This window comes from Lutra lutra, chromosome 10, assembly GCF_902655055.1.
Source record: "Lutra lutra chromosome 10, mLutLut1.2, whole genome shotgun sequence".
Classification (NCBI taxonomy): Eukaryota; Metazoa; Chordata; class Mammalia; order Carnivora; family Mustelidae; genus Lutra; species Lutra lutra.
Window position 1 is genome coordinate 103,770,251 of NC_062287.1, and position 10,769 is coordinate 103,781,019.

Consider the following 10,769-nt stretch of genomic DNA (forward strand, 5'->3'; position numbering starts at 1 on the left):
AATAAATTAATTTAAAAAAGAAAAAAACCACACCCTCAAATCTTAATCTCAAAACCTGCTTTGAGAAACCAAACCCTAGATAGCACCTTATGAAAAAATTTAAAAACGCTGTGATACACAGTCACCAATAAGAAAGCAACACTACTTTTTTTTTTAATTTTTTATTTCTTTTCAGCATAACAGTATTCATTGTTTTTGCACCACACCCAGTGCTACACTACTTTTAAAAAAAAAAATCATTGAGTGGTAGGGTGATTAAATTGGCATTCAGTTAATAATGAAGTTGCATTAGATTTTTATTGTATGTCATACATCAGAATGTGGTAATTTACACTTTGTATCTTATTATATTTTCTCATGTTCACCTTGACACAAGCAAGGAAGAGCTGCTACATTCAGCAGTCAAAGGAACTTAGATTGGACCCAATGCCGGACAGTATGCCACTACTTATCCAAACTATTTGTATAAAGATTTTTCACTTGAATCAATTGTCAAGCAAGAAGGAAGTACAGTTTCCAGGAAGAAGCAAGTGGGTAACAACAAATTACTCTGTGAGACCCAAAAACTAATATTTGCTTAAAAATGGTAATAGATCATCCAAATGAAGAAAAAAAAAAGGTCTATTCATCTATGGAGTGTTCATACTAGTACTTGCTGGTCAACTATAAAATAAAGCACATATATTGATAATTTTGTGTGTGTGTGTGTGTGTGTGTGTGTGTGAGAGAGAGAGAGAGAGAGAGAGAGAGAGAAATTGCATGATGAAATCTGTGGGAAGGAGGGTATTTGTAGGAGATTCCTAACAGAAAATCTGTCTTTGGTTGCCATCATGGATCCAAGATGCCCTGGTGTGGTAAAGATGATTATGATGGTGTCTCACAGATCAGAGTGAACAGGATCTATATCTTGAAGCGCTAAGTCTTCATAAATTTCAGGTTGAGTCAATAAATCTTGATAAGGATCTTCAGAATGTGATCTGATCAAGCAACTTAGTGCAGAAATCTAGAAATATGACATCATGACATTTACAATTATTTCACCTCAATTTTCAGTGATTTTGTCTGATCTTGTCAATTTATCCCTGCAATGCTCTAGGTAGCTCACTGATTCTCAGCTGGTGGTACTCCTACTCCCACCCCACCCCCAACCCAGGAGGGGATATTTAGCTATGTCTGAAGATGTTTTGGTTGTCAAAACTGGGGGTGGGAGACATTGTTGACCTCTAAGGCATAGAAACAGGGATGGTGTTAAACACCTTACTTTGCACAGATCATCCCCACCACCCCCACAACAAGTAATTATCCATTCCCAAATGTCAGTAGTGCCACAGCTGAGACACACTGGCCAGCCAAGGTGTTCCCGACAGCCGAGGCAGAGATGGGGCAATTCCAGCCATATCTGGAACCACAGTAAAATACATTTTTCATTGATTTTGTTGGGTATTTATGTAGTCAATAATCCATGCCAGGATCTATAGGAGTTTGAGGAGGAGAAAGAGAGAGGGTCATTCCAAAAAAATAATAAAATGTTGTTCGTGAAGGAGTACTTGGGTGGCTCAGTCGGGAAAGCATCTGCCTTTAGCTCAGGTTGTGATCTCAGGGTTCTGGAATTGAGCCTCTTGTGGGGCTCCCTGATCAGCAGGGAGTCTGCTTCTCCCTCTCCTTCCATTCCTCCCCACCCCCATGCTCTTTCTCTCAAATAAATAAGATCTTTTAAAAAATGCTATCCATGAACACAGGGAGATATGCCCCTCTCTCTTTCATCCTAGGGACATGGAAACAGAAATATTGGTATGATAAATTTGGTGGGGGGGGTCACAAGGCCAATAATTTTTGAGGGCTTTCAGAATCTATGACATGTGGCTATGTGAGAGATATACACATATGAATATGTAGGTACACATGAGCACAAGAACATGTCGGCATGTAGATGATTGATGAGGATAACATGGAAAATCATGAGGTATGGAATTACTATTTAAATTATGTGTTTCCAGAGTTATTGCATCTCTTACTTGACTGCGACATTTTCCATTAAGTATTTATTTTATCTAGTGATTTTCACTAGTTGAAGACATGGGTAAAGCCACTGTTTCCTTATCTCACAACCCAGTAAATATAATACATGTTCAGTATATTTTGGATGAATGAATAAGAAATGAATGTGTAATGTGTGAGGAAATGAGGGAAACTGTGTAAGTCATGAGGAATGAAATGTTTCTACAAAGAAATAGGTAGAGATAGATTGTCTGATGAGTGTAACACAGAGCCACGGTTGTCTAAATTCACCAGCTCCCTGTCTTCCCATTAAGAGGGCTTTTGGAGGTGATTGTGGTGGTGGTTTTGCCATCTCTATTCAACCAGAGATGGAAGTTAACAGTTTGCATCTATGATTCTCTGAAATGTTTTAAATGCTCCCTCATCTTCCCAATAAAAAAAGGCTACTCACCCAGCTGATCTCATTGCCATGCACAGTATAAGTGAGCCCACAGAGCGAGAAGGAAATAAAAATTTGCACACAAGTCACTATCATTTGAAAGATCAAGATAACCTATGGAAGAGAAGAGGAGCAGGAGCTTAGATTTTCCCACTTAGCTTTAGCCTGCGCTCTGCTCCCCCTGGTTGCCCAGGGGCAAGGGTTAGTGGATATTTTGCAGAACAATGCGCTCCCTATCCAGGATATGCACATTCTCTTCTGACAGAAGACTGGATCAGACACAAACCTTGCTTCAGTGAGCACCAGACATAAACTCTTACAGAAACAAATATAGTTATGGGAGTTCTAAATGGCAAAGTTCTGCAAAAAAAAACTCCCTTCACATTCTAGAGGGAGTTACTGCTACTTCAGCCATTTTGTCCCATTTATTAGACAAACACTGACTATGAACAGGCCAGGATTTCTGTCTGTCTGTCTGTTTCTCTCTCTCTCTCTCTCATACCCGCACCCACGTATACACAGGCATACACATATATACACAAAGGTCATGAGATTCAACTTTACTTGCAGAAAAAATGGATTTACCAACATTCCACTTGCCTTTTAAATTAACATTAAAAGGACGCAGACCAGCTCCCAAATTTTATATAATTTTAACTATAGTTTAAATGTCTACTTTAACTAATTCTAATCCATAGGCTAATTTTCTTTTTTTTTTTTTTAAAGATTTTACTTATTTATTTGACAGAGAGAGAGAGAGAGAGAGATCACAAGTAGGCAGAGAGGCAGGCAGAGAGAGGAGGAAGCAGGCTCACTGCTGAGCAGAGAGCCCGATGTGGGGCTCAATCCCAGGACCCTGAAATCATGACCTGAGCTGAAGGCAGAGGCTTACTCCACTGAGCCACCCAGGTGCCCCCATAGGCTAATTTTCAATTAGTGTTCCAGATCAAGTCTCTCTTCTCTGATCTATGAACAATAAAAGACTGTTCATAGATCAGTGGGGACGGGGTGGGGGGGGGGACTGTTCATAGATCAGTGTGCCCAGAGAAGAGAGAATTTGGAATGATAAGAGTATATGTTTTTCAAATGACACACTCACACAATTCTTCAATTCTAATATCAGGTTTTTGTTTCCTTTCTTAACAAAATTCACAATTACATTTGTTCGGGGTTTTTTTTCCCCCTGTTACTTTTCAACTTTGAGAAACTTCATGGTAGGTTTTAGTCTCTGAGGACTAATGGAACTGAAAGCAAGCATCACAGGTGAAAAGACCATCCAACAACATAGTACTTACACTTACAAAAGTTTTAATCAGTGAACACTCACGTAACTCTGAGCATTCAGATAAGAATACATCAACTAAATTCACTGAGAGAAGAACTATCCCAGTGCTTGAAAGTAGTGTGCTGATAATGTTAGCTCCAATAGTCACTCCAGTCTGCAAGAGAATAATGCATTAAGTAGAAGTACTCAGGGCCTTTGTATTTCCGGATGCCTCTTCGGCAGTATCCTTGAATCACACCCTGGCTCCATGGGCTAGTGTAGGTGAGCCTTCATAAGCAATCCAGCCTCTTTACCGGAGCGGTATGCTGGCAATCCACCTCACACATGGGAGAGAAGGAAATACCTGGTCCTCCTGAAATGAAAGGTCATGGACAGAGCCAACATGGTGGGGGTTCTGTCTGTTCTGATATCACTGGTAGGAGTGATCTCTAATATGTCCTCCTGAATTAGAAGCTCCTGGAATTAGAAGCTCCCTGATACAAATGCACAAACATATGCACCATCCTCCCCATTTTAGCCTTCCAAAATGTACCTCTTCAACCACTGTGATGGGATCTGTATGTAAGACTCCCTTACTTTGCTTCTTACCAGATTTTTTAAAAAGTGTTTGCTAAAATTCATACAGTTGAACACTTTCTCCTTCTAAAAAAAGCTAAGTATATACCTCATATGCTAAAGAATTAATAGATCATTGAAGAAAAAGTTGCAAGGTAGTCAATAAAATAGACTGGAAAATCCAAATTTTGTGTTGGTTTAGCTTTGTGTAGAGAGTCAGAGTCAACTGTTCTTATTAACTCATGAAATGAGCAAAAAGGAAAATAATACTCACCAGAAATTTTGTTTGTTTTTTTGTACATGAGATGGTCAAAGATCCAGACATGATGAACTGTTTGTAAGACAGGGAAGATATTCATGGGGGAGAACTCTTTCCCATCCACATCACCTACCACCACCCTGGATGACCTACACTGAACTCCACATCTCACCCAGTCAATATGTATATTCTGACAGAATATTCCTAAAGAAGAAATCATTGAACTGAATCAAGTTGGATCTGAGTCTACTTTGGGCATATGGATGGAAGAATATTGATGTGGACAGAAGGTGAGGCAAGGGCTCCATGTAGATGCCATCAGTTGTGACAAAGTTGAATGGGAAGAATGATCCTGCCCTACACACCCCCATCCTAATATATCCAAACATATTCCAACCTGAAAGTTCATTTGCTTTCTAATGTATGCCTGGATCATCTCAGTTAAGTATGATCTCTCCTTTCAAAGGAGGGAGCATGGGACTCGAGCATTTTTTTATTTTGGCCAAACACTTGCAGTTGGTCCTGAGGCTACTTTTGTCACCTTCTCTCCTACAAATTCCCTATCTATTCAGCATGGTGGCTCTGCTAAAAAAAAAAATCAATCAATCAATCAATCTCAGCTGTTGTCTATAAAAAGAGAGGATAAACTAATTAAATACATTTTCCCTTTATTTATAATTTCCAAATAACTTCTTTGGTTTCCAAAGTAGTTCTAATAGATATACTCACAGATGCTCCAGCCCAGAATGGGTAGCCAATATAAAAGCAGAATAAAAGATTCCTGTCCTTAATGTACCAGTAGAAAAAAATCTCGATGATGCCAGCTAAGAAGCATTTCAGACCAATCATTATCTGAGCTACCTGGAGGAAGAAAAACAGAACATAGGGGTGAAGTAGAAACTCTTCACAATTAGAGACATCTTTCCCTCAGATCTCAAGATCATATATGAATCACGTGTGATCTTTTCACCTTAATTGGAAAATAATCCTTGGAAGAGAATCCAAAGAAATTGTATTGGTTTACCAAGCCTTGTTGATGGATATTACCTCATGGGGATATTACGTTTGGGAAAAACATCCCATTTGATCTCTGGGAGCCCAGAACACCTTCATCCCAAAACATTTGACCTAATGGTACACCCAAATATATCGCCCTCACTCACTTCCTACCTAATCTTATGAATTGGCATGAAATAATTTATCCCAAATAAAATTACAGACCACGTTAATTTTCCATACTCACCCCCCCAATGTCTACAGGACTAACGGTAACTTACACCCAGGGATTGCAGATTCTTTTTAAGGAAGTTATGCAGCTTGCTGGGTAGATGTCCATCAGAATCAGATGCGTCTGCTTGTCCCACCTGCATGCTTTGAATTTCATTAGTTGAAATGCCCTCAACAAACCCACCGGTACCAATGACATCTCTCATTCTGTAAAAGACCACACGTAGTCAGAATTCTTCATCAAGCCCCACGATGCTCAGGATGCAGAATTCTATACACATTTCTGGAGGTGTTTCGAAGAAAGCAGCTGCACACTTCCTAGTACTGAGAGGATTATATATATATATATATATGTGTATATATATATATATATATATATATATATTTAAAGATTTTATTTATTTGACACAGAGAGACAGCCAGAGAGGGAACATAAGTAGGGGGAATGGGAGAGGGAGAAGCAGAATTCCTGCAGAGGAGGGAGCCTGATGCGGGGCTCAATCTCAGGACCCTGGGATCATGACCTGAGCCGAAGGCAGATGCTTAACGATTGAGCCACCCAGGTGCCCCTGAAAAGATTGTATTTCATAGGAAGAGAAGACATTGGCAAAAGGTATCATCTGTAAAACTTGTTCCCTTGGCTCCCAACGAATCTATCTGAGGGAGATGATAAGCAACCCTTACTGGAGGCCTGGAAGCCTGGGTTCTGAGGCCCTGCAGGATGGAATCAATGCCCTATGGGATTCTGGAGCACAGTAGTGGGAGACAGGCAGGGACAGGTAAAACGGGGTGCCTCTCCCAGGAATCAAAGATGCTCACCCTTGCAAAGGGTGAAATCTGATTGAAAGGATGTGTACCGTAACGTCAGGCACACCCTGGCAAAGATCTCAACTCTCCTAGTTATTTGTTCTGGAGCTTCGGAAAATTCATGTACATTCTCTGAGTTTCTTTCTTTTTAAAAGATTTTATTTATTTGAAAGAGAGAGAATGAGAGAGAGCACAAGAGGTGGAAAGGTCAGAGGGAGAAACAGACTCTCCACGGAGCAGGGAGCCAGATGTGGGACTCGATCCCACGACTCCAGGATCATGACCTGAGCCAAAGGCAGTCGCTTAACCACTGAGCCACCCAGGTGCCCCCATTCTCCAAGTTTCTATTCTTCAGTTGTGATTGAGGAATAGCAGTGTTTATCTCATTTCATAAGGACTTTATGATGTAATGTTATTGAGATAACTCATCAGAGCTATGTAATAATCAGCAATATGAGGAGTGTTTCCACTTAATTTCTTTTCTCCTCAGAACAAGAGCAATTTGAAGCTTTCCTATTAATTCTCCCATATCACTGCCTAAAATTTCAATATGATCAATTTTTAGAATAGAACAGAATGGATCTCATTCTATTGGCTTTTCCTCTAAGCCTAAATTATTATTTTTTTCTTTAGAAACCACATTGCGATACCACCTTACACCAGTTAGAATGGCCAAAATTAGCAAGACAGGAAACAACGTGTGTTGGAGAGGATGTGGAGAAAGGGGAACCCTCTTACACTGTTGGTGGGAATGCAAGTTGGTGCAGCCACTTTGGAGAACAGTGTGGAGATTCCTCAAGAAATTAAAAATAGAGCTTCCCTATGACCCTGCAATTGCACTACTGGGTATTTACCCCAAAGATACAGATGTAGTGAAAAGAAGGGCCATCTGTACCCCAATGTTTATAGCAGCAATGGCCACGGTCGCCAAACTGTGGAAAGAACCAAGATGCCCTTCAACGGACAAATGGATAAGGAAGATGTGGTCCATATACACTATGGAGTATTATGCCTCCATCAGAAAGGATGAATACCCAACCTTTGGATCAACATGGACGGGACTGGAAGAGATTATGCTGAGTGAAATAAGTCAAGCAGAGAGAGCCAATTACCATATGGTTTCACTTATTTGTGGAGCATAACAAATAGCATGGAGGACAAGGGGAGATGAAGAGGAGAAGGGAATTGAGGGAAATTGGAAGGGGAGGTGAACCATGAGAGACTATGGACTCTGAAAAACAATCTGAGGGTTTTGAAGGGGCGGGGGGTGGGAGGTTGGGGGAACCAGGTGGTGGATATTAGAGAGGGCACGGATTGCATGGAGCACTGGGTGGAGTGCAAAAACAATGAATACTGTTATGCTGAAAAGAAATAAAAAATTTAACAAAAAAAAGAAAGCTACACTGTTTTTTTTTTTCTTTTGAGAGAGAGAGAGAGCGAGAGCAAGTGAGCCCATGGTGGTGTGTGAGTCAGAGGAAGAGGGAAAGAGAGAATCTTAAACCTGACATGAGGCTCAATCCCAAGACCCTGAGATCATGAGCTCAGTTGAAATCAAGAGTAGGAGGCTTCATTGAGTGAGCCACCCAGGTGCCCCGAAGCTATACTATTTTTATATACTTAACATAATAAATGCATTATAAGATTTTGAAAAATAGAGAAAAATTCACGCAAAGTTAGATTAACTACACACCACTAACGACATTTGTTTCCATTCCATCCCAATAGTTGTTGATATATATATAAATGGTTTTTGAGAGCTTAATTATGGTTTATGTGCATGCTTATCTCTAAATTTTTTACACTTAGCATTATATATTAAAAATCTTTCCAAGTGTCTTCTAATCATCACTTTTACATCTGTACAATATTTGATAAAAAGGCTAATGGTATAATTTATTGAGCATTCTCAAGATGCCATATATTAAAGTGACATTTTTGTTACTGTAAATAAATATCCATTTAACATTAATATTTATAAAATTTCCTTTTGTGGGATTACTGCATCAAAGCATAAGGATCATATAGCATGTCTTACACAGCCCAAATTTCATGCCAAGAAGGTTTTCTCTGTTTTCGTCGTCACTGGAAATACCTGGATTATCAGGTTAGGACACCCTCGCTGAAACACTGCTTTTCTAAAGATTAAATCAAGTATTTACAAAATATTTCAAACTAAATGTAAAACATAGTGGCAGTTTTTTTTTTTCTTTTTCTGGCTGTGACATTCTAGTAATTTAAGATTTTCTTTATCGTTTCTTTAGCATCTAGACCATCGTTTGGCACCTAGTGGGAGAAAAACCTTTACTTTTTAAATGAATTAATGATAAACAATGAAAGGAAGATATTGCTGAAATTCTAAAACAAAAGCAAGTAATTCTTTTACGGGTAAAACATGAATTCTGATGCAAAAGGACAGATAGAATTAAGGACAACACACGTTGCTCTAGAAACTTCCTGAATCACTTTTGACCATGGAGTGTACATTGGCCTCTGTGAATTCCTTTTATCTGTGTATTTCAGAGTTTAAGAAAATGGCATACTCACCTTTCGGTGAAGAAGATAATTTTATTTTCCAAAACTCTAATTTCAAAATAAAACACTGCCCTAACCTGTGTATGAGCGCATATGCTTGTGGTTAAAATTTTTACAGGGATAAGAAGGGGATAATAATGATTGTCTCTGAGTGCAGAAGAGGGGAAAAGGGACTGAAGGCTCAGGGCTAGGGCTTCAGCTCTGCCTCCAAAGATTTATTTATTTTTATTATGTGACATTGAAACAAATGAAGCCAAAAGCGGTCTGTTGACTCTGGGCAGTAGGTGAAGTATTTGTAACGGTGTTGTCTGCATGTATAACCTTACTAAAGAGATAACAGCAAGAAAATACAACAACCAAATACAACACAACAACCGCTTTGTTGGCAGAGAAAGGATGTCCTGCTCCCTGCTCCCCTCCCTGGGTCCTCACTCTGCAAGCCTGGATCTGCTCCCAATCCAAGGATTTTGTGTATCCCCAGCCCAGACTCATCACAGAATCATTGCCAAATTCTACCAGAATATATGAAACTGAAAATGCTCTGCACCTACCTTGATCTCTCTCCTAGGCTGCTGGGCTTTTAAGCAACAAGCTATCCTGGTTTGCAACTTTGTGTTTCATCTCTTTCACCCAGCTGCCCCGCTGCCTTCTGCCCTGGAGAAGGATGGTTATGGCAGAATTGTTACTCTAGACTTCTTCATTTCCAGCTTCCGCTTACATATACGGGCAGTAGAGATAAGCAAGCCTTAACAGTATTGGAAGATAGTCAGCAATCTACCAAGCTCGGAAACAAAGCTTCCTGGACTCTTCTGACCGTACATATTCTATCACGTTTGTTTTCATTGGATTCCTTTATTTAGGCTCAAGCTCCCTGGCTGACATTTACATTAATGGTTCTGTGCTCATTCTTGTGATGTTCTCAACGTGCTGCTATCAAAAAGATAACTTCAAACCCTGGCCTCGTCCCCAGTGCCACATGCTTTTTTTCCTTGCTAAGAGGACACTTTTGAAAGGTTAAAAATGTTTCCTTTCCCTTATCTCCAACATCAGAGAGCAGTATAGTCAATGGCGTTCAGAATTTCTTCTTCCAGTCCTTACATGACACAAGGATCTACTTATGTATTTTAGAATTTTTTTTTTTTAAAGAAAGCTGAGAACTGGATTGAAGATCACAAGGCTTAGTCAAACCAAGTCTATGATTATTCAAACCAAGTCTATCAAAACGCCTACCTGTGTTGTCAGGGTTAATTTCAGCATGTCTATATTCCCCAGAGCTGTTTTTGGGGGAGTACCTGCAAGGTGCTGACCTTGGTCAAGGCATGAACACATTGACTCATTGTGTTGCTTTGTAACCATGGGTCTGAGGAGTTTCTGGGTGGTTTGTGCCAGCTTGTCAGCATTATTTACTGATAACAGTGTGACTGGTGATTTGCACGTGGCTTCAGGGAGACCACAGAATGTGTGCTGTTGGGGCTGGTTGCATAACATGCCCACAGGACAAGGCAGGTATAAGAAGTCCAACCACCACTACAATTTTGGGCTCCCTGGTCCTGAGGTATTCTGTTGGGATTCGCTATCAAAAACAGAATGTGCATTCCGGAGGAAGGGGGAAGACAACTGAAACTCAAGCCTGACATTATGGACTGTGAGGCAGTTCTTAGCTGGAA

The 10,769-nt window shown here is 40.0% G+C and overlaps 1 protein-coding gene across 4 annotated transcripts; it reads right to left on the reverse strand.

Annotated features, from left to right (window-relative positions):
* Positions 1–221: 221 nt before the first annotated feature.
* LOC125079096 (high affinity immunoglobulin epsilon receptor subunit beta-like) lies at positions 222–9,773 on the reverse strand. 4 transcript variants are annotated; one of them, XM_047692475.1, is made up of 7 exons: positions 9,654–9,773; positions 5,814–5,970; positions 5,266–5,397; positions 4,552–4,608; positions 3,739–3,876; positions 2,450–2,551; positions 222–1,003 (listed from the first exon to the last, which is right to left on the reverse strand). In XM_047692475.1, the coding sequence occupies exons 2-7, from the start codon at positions 5,967–5,969 to the stop codon at positions 878–880; spliced, it is 711 nt and encodes a 236-aa protein (XP_047548431.1). In that variant the 5' UTR covers position 5,970; positions 9,654–9,773; the 3' UTR covers positions 222–877. The 4 variants fall into 4 exon arrangements, with proteins under 4 accessions (XP_047548431.1, XP_047548430.1, XP_047548433.1 ...); XM_047692474.1 differs by having other exon boundaries at positions 3,733–3,876; XM_047692477.1 differs by lacking the exon at positions 5,266–5,397 and having other exon boundaries at positions 3,733–3,876.
* Positions 9,774–10,769: the final 996 nt, after the last annotated feature.

Coding starts and splice junctions, on each gene's coding strand:
- LOC125079096 (XM_047692474.1), bottom strand. CDS start 5,969: ATGAGAGATGTCATTGGTACCGGTGGGTTTGTTGAGGGCATTTCAACT. Junction 3,877..4,551: donor AAAAACAAACAAAATTTCTG/GTGAGTATTATT, acceptor ATTCTCTTGCAG/ACTGGAGTGACTATTGGAGC. Junction 1,004..2,449: donor ATGGCAATGAGATCAGCTGG/GTGAGTAGCCTT, acceptor TCATATTTCTAG/ATTTCTGCACTAAGTTGCTT.